The sequence below is a fragment of the Pempheris klunzingeri genome, chromosome 2 (genome assembly GCF_042242105.1).
Source record: "Pempheris klunzingeri isolate RE-2024b chromosome 2, fPemKlu1.hap1, whole genome shotgun sequence".
Taxonomy (NCBI): domain Eukaryota; kingdom Metazoa; phylum Chordata; class Actinopteri; order Acropomatiformes; family Pempheridae; genus Pempheris; species Pempheris klunzingeri.
In genome coordinates, this window is record NC_092013.1 from 18,660,033 (window position 1) to 18,680,182 (window position 20,150).

At 40.4% G+C, this 20,150-nt stretch overlaps 1 protein-coding gene across 1 annotated transcript; it reads right to left on the bottom strand.

Annotated features, from left to right (window-relative positions):
* Positions 1-553: 553 nt before the first annotated feature.
* ppm1j (protein phosphatase, Mg2+/Mn2+ dependent, 1J) lies at positions 554-16,093 on the bottom strand. Its single transcript, XM_070841975.1, has 10 exons — positions 15,627-16,093; positions 9,029-9,143; positions 7,017-7,346; positions 5,857-5,969; positions 5,519-5,603; positions 4,903-5,021; positions 4,620-4,683; positions 4,071-4,178; positions 2,674-2,825; positions 554-1,976 (listed from the first exon to the last, which is right to left on the bottom strand). The coding sequence occupies exons 1-10, from the start codon at positions 15,887-15,889 to the stop codon at positions 1,829-1,831; spliced, it is 1,497 nt and encodes a 498-aa protein (XP_070698076.1). The 5' UTR covers positions 15,890-16,093; the 3' UTR covers positions 554-1,828.
* Positions 16,094-20,150: the final 4,057 nt, after the last annotated feature.

The window sequence follows — 20,150 nt, forward strand, 5'->3', positions numbered from 1 at the left end:
TTATATCCATTCTTCTTGCACAACTTCTATTACTGACACTTTTCTAAACCCTATAACATAAAGGACGTGATATTTCCCTACATCAATGTGATAATAATTCTTTATGGTCCTTTACATATTTTCTCCTCCTCATTAAAAGTGCCTACCTAATAGCTACACACAAGGTTTTAATAAGGTCAGAGAAGAAAAACTATATATACTATTTATTGTTTCAAAGCAAGGAAGAATTGGGGTGTGAGAGACCCAGAGTAACATATTAAAACAATGTCAAAAAAATAATTTGATCCTTGAGTGATTGATATTATGTTCAAAGTCTTTGTGTTAAAATACTTTCCTACTGATGTAACAGTTAACGTTATAACAGACAAATTTCTCGGCCTCCTGTAATGCAATATATGAGAAAACATACAGAGACATTATGCTTGTGGAAAATGTATTATTTCTTTATGTAACTCATACTGCTCACTATGTTCAGGAATAGGAAAAGTATTAGTATGAGTATTTACAGTGGGCCTCTCCGAGGATGCATGTGTAAATAAACAGGTTCAAAGCATATGGGAAAAATCTGATTTATTTCTAAACTGGTACATATTATCCCTCTACCACGCATTTTGGTAGCTCATATTCTAATACACACCATCTCTCTAAACAAATAGTAATGGATAGAAACATAAAAATAAAACTTCTGCTTACAACCAGAGTTGTCTTTAAAAATATATGGATAATCTAAATAACAACGTGACATAACAAAAATGGTACAAAAGAGGTATGCGATACATTTAAGGGCATACAATGTTCTTTGCCGCTTCTACCAGGATCAAATTTAGTGCATCTGAAGAAGAAAACCTCTGCAGTCCCTTTCATCTCTCAATAATAAGGCATATGTGTGAAGCGTATCACATCTTACTATACCGAAACATTTACAGAGAACAAATTACCGTCTCTTCCGAGGGTTAAATAATGAAAACACGTGGTTAAATTAAAGCAAACAATCCTCCTTCCTTCATTTTTTCCTTGAACTGAACTGAAGTATAACGCTCTGTTCTTATTGTTGTGAAGAGAAAAATAAAACTAATTATTTATGAGAACATTTAAGAGAAACATATCACAAATCAGCGGGCTACCAACAGAGCCGAAGGTGTCCACATTCATTCATCATTAACAAAGGAAGTACAGTAACTCTGTTTGGGTCCAGCGCTGAAAAAGGTTTTTACTTCCTACATGCTTTTTTTTTTTTAAATGTACATATGAGGGTTTAATGAGTTTTTTGTTTTATGGTTTATCTTTCATGTGTTTATTTATTTATTTATTTTTTTTACAGATTTCCATCCTTAAGCCACATCTCATCTCTTTGGTGTCCTCACATTCTCTGCTGCAATCCCCTTTACAAACCACGCTTGTGAAACTGCTGGAGGCTTTTTTTTCTCCTCCTTTTTTAAAAGGGAATCACATTTAGGGCATGACATGAAAATGAACAATCCTTTCAAAGGATTGACAAGCAGTCCAGCCTTGAACATAAACAGGAAATAAAAATACTACAAGGGTTTAATTCTCACTGGCAACCGTCACAAACAGCAGGTCTGGGAGAAAGAATGTGACTTCTCTTATAATATCACTGAAAATCTTTTGTTACATGACTGGGTTGAGGTGAAGCGGCATGGACTGGGTCCAGTCTAGTGGGTTGATGAAGGTGCTGCTTGGACCCGAGTCTTCCATATGACAAAGGTGTTTTCTTCCCCCCGTCAGTCCCGGGTTTGGGGAGCTGGGAGGGACCGTGGGGAGGACCCTAAAGAGTCAGCCCTGTCATAGCGGTCGCCGCAGTACCTCATCATGTCTCTAACTCGTGCCCCGCCAGTGGGATGACAAACACGGTGATGTCATCGCCTGAGCCCAATTTTTCATTGGGTAGCCGCCAGCCGCGCTCCTTCAGGACTCCTCGTGATCTCATCAGCAGGTCCTGGGCCGCCAGCGTATACCTGAGTAACACACAAAAAGGCAGGAAGCCAAAACGGCCATTAGAACGCTGAGATAAACTATAGGACAAGCACAAATACACAGACAAAATGCTGATTCGTCTTCACACAAGTAAGGGCGTCAGGCAAAATAAAGCTTCATTTTCATGCAGTGGGCACAAAAAAACAAAACAATTTTCAGCACCTTCTCTGAAGTTATGACCCTTTATGTCCGAAGAAAAAAGACCTGGAGCACAGCAGCCGTTAACTGTGATGTTTTTTAGAGTCAAACTGGACAAAAATATAAGGTAACCACATATACATATAGTCAACCTAGAATAGGTGAACAATTTATTTGGATAATTAATTAAACAGGTGTTTAATTTCATTGAAGCAAGATAAAAACATGTAAAGTCTTTTAAAGTGATGTTGTTTTTTTGTTAAATAATGCAAAAAATATCCTTGCATGTATTTAAAACTAAATTATAATGTGTTATTAATGTATTCTTTTAGAGTTATATAATAGAGAATGGATGATAAGGTTAGAGAGTATATGTCTCCACCTAGTGTATCGTGTATCACAGTACACCACTGAAGCTAATTTCCACTGGCTCTCTGAGACTGCAGCGTTCATGCGGCTCTCCCGAACACACTCACACAGCACACAGAGCGCTTGAATTGCTAAAACCTATCGTGAAGTTTTATTTGTCGTGCTGCATACCTCATGGGATCAGAGGGGTCACAGCAAGATAAGTAGGCTGACACAGCATCTGCCACTTCCCTGTCCGTTGTCACGTCCCACAATCCATCTGTGCCCATGACCAAGACGTCATCTGGGCCGTGTTTGTTTTCATCCAGGTTATAAACCTTCACCTGTGACAGAAAGGCGTCATTCATTAAGGCGTCATCAAACTTTATCATTCATCGTGCTGTGATGATTTGTAATGGCATAAAGAAGGCAGTCAACACCTTGAGATTATCACATGTATGCTGGCATGCAAGGGACATAACCTCCATTTACAGCAGCAAAGCTGTTCATGTTCATTCACACTGTTTGAGCCGCTTAGTCAGAGTGACCTGATGATATTCTTGTAATGCTGAACTGAGAAGTGGCTGAACAGGAAATAAGAAACAAAATCTTACAAGGGAGGTAGTGAGAATTTTTACCCTCACAAAGCAAAAGTCAAAAGTGCTGCGATGAGTAACAAGATACTGAAAAAAGCTTGTGTGTACTTCTAACCCTTAATGGAAAAGGTTCAAATGTGTAACAGTCCTGTGTGCATTAATCCACCATAAGGAAATAGTTTTAATGAATTGAAGAAGGAATTTGATCTTCAAAACAATTTAGATATTTACAAGATAGGAGAATTTAACCTTACGAATGGTTTTAGGTTAATTTACTCATGAAGACAGCAAGATATTGTACCGTGGCCTTCACTAAAGTGCATTCAATTCAATGGCAAAAGACAAAAGCAAATCGTCTAAAAGTGCATACGAGTGAGTGTGATGAAGCCTGTGGTGAAAAGCATTGTTCACACAGTGCTGCACTTTGAACTTCAAGACGCACTGAAGCCTCTTACGGTGCAACAATTTAATTTGGTTTTTGATATTGTTCCTTGGATTGATATCAGAAGAAGTTGTATTAGTTAGATTTACATTTCACTCAATGCCTGCAAAAAAGCAACAACTAAATATGGGTTTTAAATAGAAACTCACAGACTTTATTGGGCTTAACTGTGATGGAAACATGTATTTTCCTTTCCCAAAAAACAAGAGTAAGAGATGTGTACACCACTCTGTTCCCATGCTTTGTTGATGCCTCCATCTTATGTAAAATACAACTAAATGAAAGGTAACAAAATGACTGCTGGAGTGAATTAATCTGTCTCTTCTTTTTGTCATATCTGAGCCTGCATAAAGGCAAACAGAGCATATGAGGAGACACAGATTTGAGCAATGTGAAAGCGACTCAGCCAGCAAAGTGAAGCCTGCGGCCCAAAAGTCAAAGAGCTGTTCAAATGTATCCTGAAGGCAGCCAGGCATCTGAAGCCACGATGCTGAGGACGGCTCCTCAGGCAGCACCGACAACCAGCGCTGCCTCTGAGCCGTCACACTCACCTCAGGGACGCATGACAGGAACGGCTTGATGTAAATGTTGGAGTTGTACACCTTCAGGTCATGATCCCCCAGCCCACGGGTCACTCCGATAGTCGCCATGACACGTGCCTGTGTATACCAGCACACACACACACACACACACACACACACACACACACACACACACACATGCACACAATAATGTAGGTTATTGGTTCAGGATGTGATTCAGTTCTAAGAAAATCCACTTAGGAGGGATTATTAAGTGAAGACCATGTTCTCTCAGACAATAATGAAAATGCTGAGCAGGTCTTATCTCCACCCAGGCGCACACTACGATAAAAATTTTCATAATTGTATTAATCGGCATTGACAGACAGACTAAAAGATGGATAGCATGACCTCACAATACTGTATCAGCTGTGGAGGATCTGTGAGCTAAAGGATTATGTTATGTACATGTTATTAGTATATCATTAGTAAGTAGAAACTGTCAGCACCTTTATATTTAGAAATCTCGACAAAAGCTGTGTATCGAGTGCAATACAATGGGTTTTCCCCGTTTCTTACCTTTTTACCCTCTCCATAGATCAGGGGGAATTTCAGGTCATCTTCAACGATTGTCTTATAAGCCCTACGACGAAGCAAAAATGTCAATTCATTAAGAAAATAACAGGCAAATTAATTGATAATAAAAGTCCTTTTTAGTTGCTGTCCTTGTTTGGAAATCCCTGTTCTTTCAATCCTTATTCTCTTGTCCTAAACACTCCACAACCAAACTGTTGCCCACTACAGAGTAAAGTGCTCATGAAAAGATGCCAGAAACGTGATTAAAAAGGATCTCCAGGTTTACCAGCCCGTCATGGTGTGGTCTCTGTAGAGCATCTTTTTTCCCAGCTCACTGTGCTGGATCCTACGAGGGAACTCAATGTGAGTGAACTCGTTACCCAAGAGCTCTGGCCTCAGGAAGCCCTGGGGTGACACACAAAATAGAGCAGGTGGCATCAAACTACAGAACAAAGAGCTTTACTTAAGCCAAAATGTCTGTCACGACTCAAGGCGTTTTTTGTAACACAAGAAAAGCTGTAAGATTGCATGTGTAACAGAAGGCATGCTGTATTCTGAAGGCTTAAAACAGCTCCCTGTTTTAGCAGCAGACATCATACACCCACTCTGTGACTCAGAACTACAACCGGCTACTAAAACAGGCACCCGTTGAACGTCAGTTTAATTCAGTGTGATCCAGGATTTTCTCCCTCTTCTTCAGGCTGCCTGCTTATCATGCTCATCTCAACTTTACTGTTAACTACTACTCACTTGAATCTGAGGGATCAAAGATCCTTTTACAGCTTGCTTTGCACTTACAAGATTATAAAATCCCCTTGAACAGATCACCCTCTGGATAAAGTATGTGCCTCCTGGTGAGATAATTGTATTTGCCACGTGAAACATAGAAGACAGAAGAATACCAGATACTGTAGCCGCTGTCTCTCCGACTCAGGCGTGAATTCATTAGTCATGGGAATAACTTCATTATTTCGTATGATTATGGCCCTGCAGAGAGACATGGGGGACAGGAGTGAGAAGGCTCACACAGACAGAATCACATATTTTATTTTACACAAACAGCTCATGTGAGTCGGAGGCTGCACGATGCTGCAGTATGCAAAGTGAACCCCAGGGGGCACAAGAAGCTGCTATGTCTGAGAGGATCTCCCATGTGGGTAAAGCTCTATGAAGTGTACAATGAAGAGCTTGAGAGAATCACAGAGACATTTGAGTACAAAGCCTTTTCCACTCGTCTCACCTGCTGTCTCCAGCGTTGGCAACGTAGAGTTTCCCCATTAAATTGATTGCAGCTAAGGCACAACACCCACCAGAGATGGCATATGAGGCTTTTTCCTTTTCAATTAGGTCATCCTAAAAAACAAACAAACAGAAAAGTTAAAGTAAAAACAAAACCGCCGTGGTTTAAGAGCTCACTTTGCCTCTCATCAACCAGAATAGCTCATTATTTCCTTCATACATATTCATATTCAAAACAGCAGCACTAATGGAGACGCACAAGGAGGCTCTGAAGAATACATTAAGTAGGATGTGGGTTGCTATTATCAGTACCATCTGAGCAACACAGTGGTTGCATGAGACTGCACAAGGTCGTGCAGATTCAGCCTGCTCATTAGTTTAAATGCTGAAGCTCAGTCTCTTCAAAAATATTAATATTCAAAAGCTCAGGTGCTTTAAGCAAAATGCAAAGGTTAGCATTTAGCCATGCTTATGCTTGGCGCATATAATAGCATGCTAACATCTTCTAATTATCAGTAAGCACACGCATGTACAGCAGAGGCTGATGGGGATGTCATTGGGTTTGCATGTATTTGGTCATTCAGCAGGATTGGGCAAAGCCCAATGATGATGGCACTGGATCACCAAAACTATTACAAATTGTCCTGAAGGGGATGCGAAAATCCATCCAATAGTTGTTGAGATATTTTACTCAAAACCACAAGTGTGAAACTCACAGTGGTGCTACAGGAAACTCAGATTAACCCCTTGTTGCCTCTTCCGGTCTTGATGTAGCTGAGGTGGCCTCTGCATCCCACTAATGCTGGTTGATGCATCTTCTATGTATACATTATATATACATAGATGCATACACACATACATAAATAAATATATATTCTATGTGTATATACATATATATTATATTGTACTATTATTATATTGTACTAGTCTATGCTATGCTATATTTAAATTAACAATCTCCACTTAATTTAGCATCTGCTTGAATGCAAAAACACAAATCATTTATTTTTTTTATATAATTGTAAATAAATTCAGGCAGTAAGGGGTTAAGATGCAATATCTGCAAATATTTGCAAATGTGCAAAAACACCTTGTGCTTGAAATATGCAAAGTACCGTTCTCTTGTTTTCTGACACAGATTGTTAGTTATCATCTGCTCACCATCTGTGAGAAGGCGGTCTCTATGACTCCCATCACCAGACTCTCCAGGCTGACAACCTTCTCCATGTGAAAGCGTACTGAGGAGTCGCTGACAGCGTCTGGGTCTTCTGGTTCCTGTGCAGCTCCCTTCTTCGTCTCCGCCTGGTACGGGCTGCCGTTTTTGGCCAGGCAGATAGGAGGTGCACTGCTGGGGTTCTCGAGCAGGTGGCAGATTTCTCCCAAACGGTCTCTGATGAGGTGGTGAAGAAGCTTGGAGGCCATGATGGCTGCTCCAGAACCTGCATGTCCATCGAACACACCCCAAAAGACGAGAGGGATTCCTGTGCCATCCTAAAAAATTACATCAACGAAAAAGTATAAAAGAAATGTGGTGAGAAATAGTAGTGGTTATGCAAAAATAACAGAAAAGTAATAATTCCTGTGGTTATGGTTTAAAAATCTCTCATGAGATTACAACTCTAAGCAGAAGGCAGAGATTTGTGAGGGTTGGGAGGCTTTGGGACTGCAGCTGGTGACATTTTTAATGCTAAGCAACATGCTTCTTCCACTTCAGGTCTTACTGAATCACAGTTTCAGTAATTCTAGATTATAATATTATAGGAAAGCTGTAAAGAGATAAACATTTTTATTGTGAGCTTTACTTTTAAAGACTTAAATGGCACAGTTCAAGTCTAAAACAATATACTTAGAATAGCAATGTGCAAACACACAAACACGAAATCGAAGTAATTTAAAGTAATAACAAGCGTTCTGTGATGTGTTCTGTCCAAGCAGGATCAAAAGGGTTGATGGAAAAACTACAGGGAAAATCCCCTCATCCCTGGGCTTTTGCTGATCTACCATGATGCAATGGGTGATGGAAAGGCATTGGCACCTTTGTGTTTGCAGGCATGTTACAAGCAGAGCTGGCCTGACTGACTAACAGATGAACAGGCTTACCCCTCTGATGCTAGACGCAAGAGGGGGAAGGGTGCAACAACGGATGATGTAATTCATTTACACCAAATGGAAGAGGAGTATGTGTGTGTGTGTGTGTGTCTTTGTGTGTGTAATAGGTCTAAAACAGATGTATTGATCTTAAGAGTAAATGTGTTTAGAGAGATTATAGGACAACAATTACTGTGAAACAACTCTTTGGCCTCTGCTCCAAGGCTCAGTCATAGATCTTACGAAACACCAGTTCGACAGGGCAAACCTGTAGAGTGTGAATGTGTGTGTGTGTGTGCATGTGCGCATTTTTTTCCATTATGTTAAGAAAATGATCCCTGGGGCAAAATTACTCCACAACTAACTTTGATCATAAAAAGTAGAAAACCTTCATGCTCAGACAGATCTGGCACTTTTAACCTGCTATTTAGCGCTGGGCAGGTGGAGCACAGCAGGTCATGAAAACAGCTGCTGACGATTCTCACTACAAGTGACATCTTTCACATCCAAGCAGCCATGTGATCTGTTATTAATAAAAAAAGATCAATTATAGGAGAAAAAAATAATAATGCTGAGCCAGGAGTGAATTAAAGTGGTAGAGTTTGGTCGAAAGTCCTCTTTTCGCACTCTTCTGGGACATTGAGGTCGCTGCAGTTCACTGTTTTTACAACATAACTCATGGTCAAGATACAAACCTTCCCAAATTTTTTTTTTTTTTTTTAACCACTGGGACTTGTTTTTGACGCTTTTCTTTGTAATGACGAGATGAAGAACAGTGAGTGCTACATCAGAGGCATTTGAATGATAGTACACATAGTGAAACATTAGAAGTCCCACAGAGACAGGAGGGGAATCACACGCAGCAAAGTGAATCCATTAATACTATGTAGGACACAAAGACGCCACTATCAGGTATCACATAACTACAGTTCATGCACAGATGCAATGATAATTTCCTTGCACTACTTCTCAGAGAGTATACTGTGTTTTTGTTTTTTTATTGGAGCTGCCAGCCGTCGACCAGACATTTCGCTCCTCATTCACGGACTCCTGTTCTGACCTTTGGGAGCATGCCCTTCACTCACCCCATTGTCCTCCTGCAGAGTGGAGTTGCGGTGTTTGCCGCTCGGCCTCTTCACCACCAGCTTCTCACAAGAAGCCTGGTCCTCGTTCAGCATGCTTTTCCCTGCATTGATCACCCTGATGGATAAAGAAGCAAAGAAAAAGCAAAGCGAGAATGGAGTCAGATTTATAGTGTTTGCTCTCATTCCTCTTACGACATGAAAACACAATAGCAGCCAGAAAGATGGAGAGAGTCAAAGAGTAACGAAAAAAAGTTGAGCAGGATGTAGTCATGTCCCAGGGGGAACTTGCAGGAGGGATTAAGTGTTTTATTATGAGCTGCTGCCTGTGGAGGATAATGGCTTTAGAGTAATGCACTGTTTCATGCTCTAGCAGCATCTATCCTGGTGTGTGCTGCGGTAGAGTTCACTGGAGGGACTAATGCAGACCAGCGGTGAAAAGAGTGGTGAAGCTGCAGGAGACTGAGCTCTCTATGGAAATGAGAATGAAAATTTTTGTGTCTTTTCATCTCAGTACACTATGAAAATCAATTAGCAGATTCTTAAAACTTTCTTAAATTATGTAATCCATCATAGATTAAAGTGATGGATTACATTACCACTGCACAGTAATAGAGTGTAAATTGTAAATCATTCTGCATCATAAATATTATAATCATTACTACTCAGGGGGAATGTTCATGCTGTAAAACTAAAACACACACACATATAATTGCATACATGTTGTTGTTGGTGTTGCGTATTACTTAACAGCTGCTTATTTACACACCCAGCGCACATGAAGCAACATTAGTATTCATTTCGAGTTGTGTCTCTGGCCACTTGGCAATTTTGAAGTCCGACATTGAAACTCTTTCAGCTCTGTTTTGGACTTTTCTGATTCCTGTTGGTAGTATTTGTCTCTTTAGCTGCTAAATGCTTCAACATGTTTACCAGCCAGTCACTGACTTGTCACACCTTAAGGGCTGAGCAGGAAGCATATATTTATCAGATCAGTAGGTTTGTAACTACAAGCGACTAATTTCACATTACCTATAGTAGTTTCATTAATTGTTAATGTGAAAATATTGATTCGAGCAGCTTTAACTGAATTACCACACAGCAAACATGAATGCAGACTTGTTCACCATGAAAGATTATACAACTCAAACATGTTTCAAGAATCTGCTAATTGATTTTCATACTTTAGTGAAGTGAATGGCTGCCTGGAACAGCAGAAAAAAGGATACACAAAAATCTAAAAGACACAACAGCATATGTCTCACAAAGTTTATGTGATTTGTAGTAAATGGGCTACAACATACAAACATCCACTGGTATGGTCCTTTAAGCTGCCACATGAGGCTGACATGGAGAGGCTGCAATTTGGACGTCATGCTGGCACATTACGTAACATCTTCAGTTTCAATTATAGATAAATACCACATTAGCTGGATAATACGGTATAATACCTATTGCATAATTCTAGTAATTCAAGTATTGTCATTAAGATTCCCTTGGAAACTTCTGCAGCGGAAGGATTAGTAATTTATCAGTTAGTACTGGGATCCTCAGAGGAAGGGAAAAAGAGTAAGATACTAAAACAGAAAGAGAGTGGCAGTGAGAGGGAAAGGGGGGCAAACTCTACAGTCAAACAAAGGAGATGGGAGAAATTCAGAGTAAAAATCTCATCAAAGTAAGACCTTTGACTTCTCACGTTCCAAATGGTTCATCTGATTACAATCATTGCAGAAAATGGTCGCTGGCTGGCCAGCAGCTCTGATATCGGAGAGCAGCAAATATGAGACACGAAATGCAACTGCTGCCCAGATCTGGATTATAAAAAGCCCTTTCACTTTCTAATCAGCTGAAAGCAGTGGACAGGCACCACAGTGTCCTGCACTGCGCTGTCTGCATTAGGACTAATGACAGGGAAGAATTTAAAGTCACCTGGGCCAAAAGTTGACACAACATATAGAGCATGCTTTTTATTTGATGCATTTGCTCCATCAGCCATTGGCAACCATAATACCTCTTGTTAAGTTTTGTCTTAAAATTTTACTCTTAATAAGATTTCATATTGTGGCCTTTTAAGTAAACACATTTTGCGATAATAAAGTAAAAAAACATTGAATTGAAAACCATATGAAATCATGTTTCAGTCGGAGACTCCATTGAATTTGAGAGTAAATGTCTTCCTCCTTTTTTTTGTGCAGGGTGATACAGTTTCACCACTCCCACAGTAAAGAATTAGCAATTATTCTCTGTTTAGAAAGCAGTCACATGTGCTCAATGAGCTATAATTGAACATAATGTCGGCTGTGTGGGAGGATGTGATTCTAAACCAGGAGCTCAGGCCTTGCTATAGTGTGACTTAACTCTTTCACAGATCTGAGTTTTGGTCACATGTTTCGACAACTTGTGACTGAAAACCATATTGGTCATGTCGGATAAAACAATCTTCCTCTGTTTGAACTACTGCTCAGTACATTATGCAAGGAAAGTTCAAAAGAGGAAGTTGAGACTTCCCATGAATTCTCTAATTGCAGCTGCTGGACCTTTCAACGTCATCCATTTGATGAAAACGCCTGGTGTTATTAGGCATCAGCAGGAAAAACTTAACAAAATGTGAAGCTGCGGTGAAAAAATGTTGCAATTCACATGTCTTGTCATCATCTGCTGCATTACTGATGTGGAGTTTTGTGTTTCAATCAGACGCAGATCAGCAGTGCATGTAATCCAGTGAATGACAACACCTCTGAAATAATCCTTTTAGATTCTGAGTTGATGATAATCCTCCATTGCAAAGACGAACTTTCTCAAATATGGATGTAACCGCTGTAACTGTGATAGATGTTTGGATGTTTCTACTTTGTTCATGCCTGATTTCTGTGTTACTAGTAATCACTGGAGAGTTTCAAATAACAGCTGTTTACTTGTTTCAGCAATCTGGCCTGTGGGTCTGTTTCTACTCCATCTGCATGTAACACAAACACACTTACGAGTAAAAGAGTGGACTATTTGAGAGGATTTTTACAAACTGAATGTGAAAAAGATAAATCCCTAACGTATCATTTGTAGCGCTTGGAGAATTGAATAATTAGTCTGGTCATATTCTGAATTCCTTTTCAGGGAGAGGAAGTTGCTCGTCATGTTTGCAAGACACATGGTGAAATGTTGAAATGAAAACTGGCAGGCGAGACCTGACAAAAAAAATGTCCCCAGTACAATGAGAACAGGTACTGCAGTAACTTGAATGTTGCTTTGAGCATAATGCAGGAAATACAAGCAAACATCCTGTAAACTGTCTCACCATCAGTTTACAATCTGGACATAAAGTCAGTTTGAGCATTTGAACTGTGTGATGGTCTAAAAAAACAGGCAAATAATCTTTGCTGCATTGAAACGAGTGGTAGCACACAGTGAGTGTTCAAAATATCATTTTTTATGACATTCAACGACATTTCTGTGCCTGTCACTTTTGTTTAGATAAAAAAAACACGATAAAGCAATGAGGAAGTATTTTTGGATACATGTCAGCATGCACTTAAACTTGCTCTAACATGTATTAGGCCCCTTGTGGGCATCGAAGTCTGCAGACAACACTGGCATGTTATCATCCATTTGGAGTCGTGTTTGTGGCCACCAGATGAATCAATTCATTCCAACCTCATTTGGTCTCTACCAGCTCCTGAGGGAAATACCTGGCTCCACCAGCTAGTCTCTGCTGTTTGGGCCTCACGGACGTCGTTGCGACATTTTACATAACTTTTACTCTCCTGCTATGAGAGCGGTTAGAGTGAACTCAGACAGTAAAGTTGTAACAAACAGTTCTGATGGGAGCTGCATATTCTCTGTAGACTCATCACTACGAGCGATGCCTTTCACATTACTCACTGTTTTCACACTGTCATATGATTCTTTGTTGCTATACAATATTGATTATAGCCACTTTAATCACAGAGTTACTGCACATTCAAAGCAAAGTGTTACAGCAACTGTTTAGAATCTCATGAGAGACGTTATTAAATGTCCACAGCGTCAAAGTTATGTGTCCTAATGTTTTCAACATGAACTTATTATGTTAATACGTCAGCAATTCTCCATATTGTCTTATTCACTTCGGGACCACAGAGGGTTTTAAATGCTTTTTTGCCCCTGTACTATTGTGCCTGTCTAACATCTGTTTACTTGTACATTATTAATAGTATCTCATATCTCAGTTATTCCGTCATAGACAATAATCAATTATACATGTTATAGATCATGTGAATAGTGTGAATTATTTTCAGTTGTTCCCCTGCTTATCTTGGGTTAAAACAAGAGAATTTCCATCTCCAAAATGAATCTAAGAATGAATTTTCTTTTGGCCTCTGGGGTTTTTTGCTTCCTCTCACACTCTCTCATGATCTCAGTGCCAGGGCCTAGAAGCTTGCCTCCATATCAAATTGTATTAAATAGCCATTTGACAGAGGCACTTTGAGTGGCTAAATATAAGTGCACTCACACGTTCACGCTGACATAATGTTGTACAGCAGCGTTAGAGCATCGATTAGACTCATTATCTAGAGCATCCTAAACCTGTGTGGTGCTAAAACTGTGGACAGACTTCAGGCTCAGAATTCCCTCTGACACTTGACGTCATGTGTCTAAAGACAGGGATGATTCTTGGAGCTTTTACTGCCATAATATTGTGCAAAACATGTTACATCAGGACTAGAGGAAACATGCCAAAAAACGGTCCGATCGGTGCGGTGCCAAGCTTACCCAGCAACAATAACTGTAAATCCTCATTACTACCACGATGACAGACAGACACTAATGAAGTGATTTCAAAGTGGAGAAGTTGAAACAGAGTCTGAATGTAAGCCAGCAGGGTGGCCTCCAACTGGACAGCGTCCATCCTCTGTACACTGTTTGGCCGTCATTGTTCATACTCATGACAGCACAAGGGGAGTAAACAGCAGCAGACAAAAGGGACGGTGCTGATGGGCGCTCCAACGGCTAAATGTCGCTCTATGAAGAGCTATAATTTCAGCCTGATTTATCTGAAGTGATGCTGCACAGCTAACTCGTCTGCTGTTCCATGAGTCCACACACACACACACACACAGTTCATTTAACACCTTTTGACAGCTCTGAATAGTCTCATCAGAGCAAGCATGAGGTGCGCGAGTGAAGAAATAACTTCTTTGATCAATCTGAAATAAACGGGGCCTTACATTCATCCAAGTGTACAACCTTTACAACCTGATTACATCACCATGTTGGCATTAATGCTGCATCTTACAGAGCCGACAGACTCCTTATTTCCAGGGTAAATCGCAGATGTTTTCAATCACTTTTTTTTTTTGGCTATTGATTTGTGTTTGTTGGGGAGTTTTATTTGGCTGCAATGTGATAATTTAACACTGGTGGGTGCGCGCTTTTTAGATTTTTACACCCTCCGCATTAAATGAGCAGCGAGAGCTGATGTGTGAGCTGATCAGCCGGTTAGACTGTGTTATAAACAGCACTGCTAATGCTGTGATTACTCTTTGAGGGACTTGTATCAAAGTCATTTGCAGCAGAATGCAGATGACGACACTGATGACGGTGCACATTCCCACACACTAACCTCGCATTTTACATTACAGCATCCTCATTTGACCCCTCTGAGACGGCTGTCGTCATACTTCTTGACCCTGTCCCCCTCCCCCCTTGAGACTCTCTGCATGAGTCGGCGCTTTTCTTTTTTCCTGTCTCCACACTGGGTCCAGGAGCACAGGCAGGGGTGGTATAGCCCACATACTGTACTGTACGACTGGAGCTATTCGGTCCTTCATAACCTCCCTCCCTCCCTCTGGGCGAGAGGAATGTCTGAGAGTGTTTTTCCTCAGTGGGAATCGCCAGACCAGCAAATCCCCGGCCAGCAGCGTGAATGAAATGGTGCTGCTTTGCTCCTACCTGTGAGAGTACTGCAGGTGTATTAGACTGTAAAAGCCCCTGCGGTAAAGCCAAGGACACGGGGAGTGGAGTGCTGCACCCAAGCTCACACAAAATATGAATGGACATTAGTCACAACTTCACACAGCTACTAAACCTTTTCATGAAAAGCAAAGATGAAACAGCCTAAAGTATTAAACACAGGCTCAAGGACTCATTGTGCACGAAAAAGACAAATATAAAAAATGAAGCTGTCATAGAGGTTTTATGATTATTTTTTTAAATATAAAAAAACACAGACGCACTTAATAACCTCGGTAGGTAGACATTTCCTGCTTTCACTTCTGTATGACCTGCCTATTCCCTTAGTGTGAGATCTTTCACATAAATGTCAGTGTGCCATGACTGGGAGCACCTTGTCTAATTACAGCGAGCAGACTGCGCTGCTCCAAATATGATCTCCAGCAGCTCAGGGGAGGAAACACCGTGGTAGGAACTGTTCAATAGCGAAAGGCCATATTGGCCATCATTTGGCTGCTGCAGTGCTCTCGGAGCTGCTGAGGCTGCAGCAGCACCAGGCCTGACACTCACCAGGACGGTAATGAAACCAGAATACCTGCTTATGTCAATGATTTTTTTTTTTTTTTTTTTTTTTTGGGGGGGGACATTTCGCCAATGGATGCATTGACCCACTCACTCTGCGTAGCCCGTCCGCCAGGGAAGCCTGCTGTCTCTCTTCAACGTGAGCACCGGCCGTGATGCGTGCTCGGTGGAGTACTGCAGGAGCTCCGGGGTGAGGTCCAAGAAATCCGGCCGGCCGTAGGGGAAGCGCGGCGGCAGGCTGTCCGGTCCGCACGTCTGGCCGCTACCTGAGTGGTGGTTGTGGTGGTGGTGGTGTCCGTGCGGCATCATCCCTCCCACCAGAGTGGACATGGCGTTTTTAACTTTGCTGATCATCATGGGCCAAAAAGATCCGGACGGAGAAAACAAATTAAACGCGATGCGATGTTACGTGTGAGAGAGAAAAAGCAACAACAATACAGAGCCAGTGACGGGGATCATTTCAGGAAGCGATTTTTTCTCCTCCTTGGCCCCATGTGACAGCTTTCAGACAGCCAGACACGATGTTTTCCTCATTCAAACAGAATAAAAACCTCCGCTGGCTGCGTATAGGCTGTAATCCGGCAGATGGCTATATCTCATCTCAGAAGGCAGGGCTTCACAGGGACGCGCAGCCAGCCGAGGAAAGATCGCACTCATCCAAAAATAAAAAAAAAAAAAAAAAAATCCAAACTAACGCAAAAATCTCAACAGTTTCAGTCACGAGGATTGACGGAGCTTAATGTAAAAGTCAGCAAAAAACATAATTAGGAAGATAACAGGATATGTGGATTTATGAACATTCATTATATCACAATAAAGAACATTTTTTTTCACATTCAACCCGAAGGCCTTTAACATTTAAAAGAAAAAAAAAACCTTCTCTAGTCAGACGTTTTATGTTAAAAAAAAACCGCACTCTTTAAAAAGGGGTTATTTTGTAGCTAATCCTTTTATTAAAGCTTAATTAATCTGCTAAAGTCTGCTGTAGATGAGTTGTAAGGCATCAGGCCAGAAGAACTTTTGGGTTTCCATTAGTGAATAGCCAGGTGATCAGGGGAGACTAGGGATGGTTGTAACTGGATGTGTCATGTGATCAATCTAATGTATTTCCTGACCTTGTATGTGACACAGCACAGCAAAAGTTTGGAGATGAAACAAACAAAACAGTGATTTTTCAATTGTGACAGTAAATTTGCTTAAATGATGATACAATTACACACACACACACACACACACAGGTTGTGGTCTTTCTACCTTTGTCATTGACGTAATGCCCCTTACCCTAAACTTAGCCATCACAACTAATTATCCAACCCTAACCCTTACCTCAACCTCAACCTTAACCTTAACCTTAACCTTAACCTTAACCTTAACATAATTCTATCCTTAACCTTAAAACCATGTGTGAACCATCAAATGGCCCATTGATGTTGTGAGGACCAGGCAAAATTTCCTCACAATGCAGAAATGTCCTCATAACAATAGTGTAAAACCAAAATTTGATCTCATTACTATACAAAGACATGACACATAGCTGTGGTTCTCTAAATTTAGAAGGATCATCTCCACTGTCAGCCCTGTGATTGCCCTGTGACCAGTCCAGGGTGCATCCCGCCTCTCACCCAATGTCAGCTGGGATTGGCTCTGGCCCCCCCCCACCACCCTTCAGGATAAGCAATATAGACAGTGGATGGATGGATGGATGGATCTCCACTGTCATGGCAAACACAAGCACAGAGACACTGTTGTTCTATATTGAAGTTTTTCTAAAGTTTGGAAAGTATCAGCAACAGCTCATTACTGTGGATTATAGTCACTCTCATGGTGATTTAACAGTCAGTGGTGAGTTTGTTCACAGGAAGATGTTGACATGTTGACACTTGTGCAGTTAGCGATATTTTGTGGTCTCAATTTTTAATTCTTCACTTAAGTCAGAATTAGGTTAAGGTCAGAACTCAGTTTATGAATTCTGTAAAAAAAAAATAGCAGGAGAAGTTGGAAACATTGCTATTCATAGTAGACAAATAAGGGCAGTTTACTTAAAAACACAAAAATTCAGCAAATTATAGGTGCTGGGATGACAAGTGAACCATCAGCAGTCTCCCCTGCTCGATGGTGATGAGTCTTCACTTTAAAACCATCAGCTCTGCAGTTATACATTTTAATAATTCATGAATCACAGCGTATTTACATTTACTCAAGTACAGTTTTGAGAGACTAGACCATTGGTATGTCATTATATATTGACCACAAATTCCACATTTGTCGGAGTGTTGTTAATTCATTTACATGTTTATTACCATTACTATGGTCATGGTTAGTGAGTGAACTTTATTACAGTGAAATGTATTTATAATATTCCTCCATCCTCGTGTATATAAATGGGTTTGGCACAACACTGCTCAACATGCTACAGTAAACTACAACCTCTGTAATAAGTAAACTAATACCTCTCTGACAGTATTAATCAAAACTGAACTTTCTTATCTTGGTAAAAGTAAACTTTATAGCTGAGCTGCTGTATTGGTTGCATTAGATTTTACATGTGTACCTAATAAAATGGTGTGTGTCTGACAGCAATAGTTGCTTGCAGATTGATGATGACCTTATCATTATGTTGCAATACTACATAAAGATTAACCCACTGCATATAAAGTAGTTAAAAGGAGCTTCCAGAAATATATTGATTTATTGCCAAGCTATGAACTTAGTCTCTTTTTGTCCAGTGCCATTTACTGCCCTTATGCAGGATTCTCACTTTCTACTACAATAAGATTCATCAATTCTTTGATTATAAATGATGATGATGACAATGATGATCTTTCCTAGAGGAGCACAGGTCAAATAATCTATTAGACAGGGCAGGGTAGTGCACTGATAGATAGTTTAGATAGTACTTATTATTGGCTTATAACTGATCTGAAAGGCATTAGTAAAAGATTTATCCATAATAGTGAGTGTTAACTATGTTTTACCATATTCCCATCACTGACACACAGAAACACTGCACACGGAGGACCTGAGGTTTGGCATCAGACAAGAGTCCTTGCTTTGGTCTGTTTTGAAAGAGGAGCAGCACTAATGGCACATGAAGTGTATAGCCTGTAACCATGTTACATAATCACTTTTTAACGGAGGTCACAGTCCATCTTTCTGCTGACAGAGCTCACGTCACCAGGTAAACAAAACACCCAGCGGGCCGTTCCTGTTTAATCCTGCTGTCAACACTCACTGCTACAGATGTCAACTGTGCTTTCGTCTGTGATATTCTTATCTTTGTTTCTGTGCCTTAATTACCATAATCACTCGCCGTCGATTAGAAAGATGCTAATATTCTTCACCATTCTATCCTCAGGGAAACAAGTCATCAGCATCTATACTCAGTTTTAATTAATTCATTTCTTTACTTTGCTCATGGAGAATTCAGGACTTTATGTGTAATAGAGGATCTTGGTGGTATTGTGGTATTGCTACTTTTACATCAAGACACTGCTTGTACATACAAATACACATTGATTAAATTGACAAAATAATGACTAAATTATTCATCAGTCACAAACTTAACTAAGCAGTTATTTAAAATGAAGTCTAGAATTTGTACTTACGTAGGTAACAGATCTACATACATCTTCCACTGATTGGTTTTTAGCCTTATTTTGTAGTTTGTCCCTTTTCTCGATCCCCTCTACGGTTCATCACCATGAAACAAAGTTTAGAGAGCACAGAAAGTGTGTTATGCAGTATTGACGTAGTGTGGAGATGGTGAGATGCTTGTACCTGTGTATGGTCTCCAGTAGATGGAGGTAAAGGACTGCTAGATGAGGACAGATCTGAAAAACAATGGAACTGGGATGTTTTACAGGAGGTGTGAACCATCATTAGTGTGAATGCTGATCAGTAGCAACACACACACACACACACACACACACACATTCCTGCCCTTTGTAGTTGTGGGGACATTGACATAATGCATTCCCTGGCCACTTACCCTATTCTTAACCTTAATTGTCAAAGGACAAAGCAAATTGTCCTCACAATGCAGGAATGTGTGTGTATATGTCCCCACAACTACAAAAGACAATGATGTGTGTGTGTGTGTGTGTGACCATGCATGTGTCCTAAATGAGAAGATGTATTTCTTACCGTTGCCTTTCATTTGTTCTCCAGTGGCTGGGCCGGTTTGAACACCATATCCTGCAACAAAGGTCAAACAGCAACAATATCATAGAAAATAATCATTCAGTAAAATTACAATAGATGCACAGATGCAGTGGAGAGATGCATGTAACAGGTGCCATTTGATTTTGCTCAATTTCCATGGGGTAAAACTGCTGGATTTCCTCCTGGGAGGGAACCAATGAATGTAGAGATTGGAGAAAAGTTATATGAAACAGCGATTCTCATGCTGAGTTGAAACAGAGTGTAAAATGTGCTGTAATATAGTCATCAGAAAATCACAGGGCTCAATGGCAATAACCTTTCATTTACTGACCACTGCAAAAAAGGGAGTAAATAAAAGATGAATTTGTAAAACTTCTCTTGCAGCAAATTCCACATTACTGTTGTCCATGTGTACGCTCACTGTATTACAAACACTCACCACTTCAAGTTCTCTTTG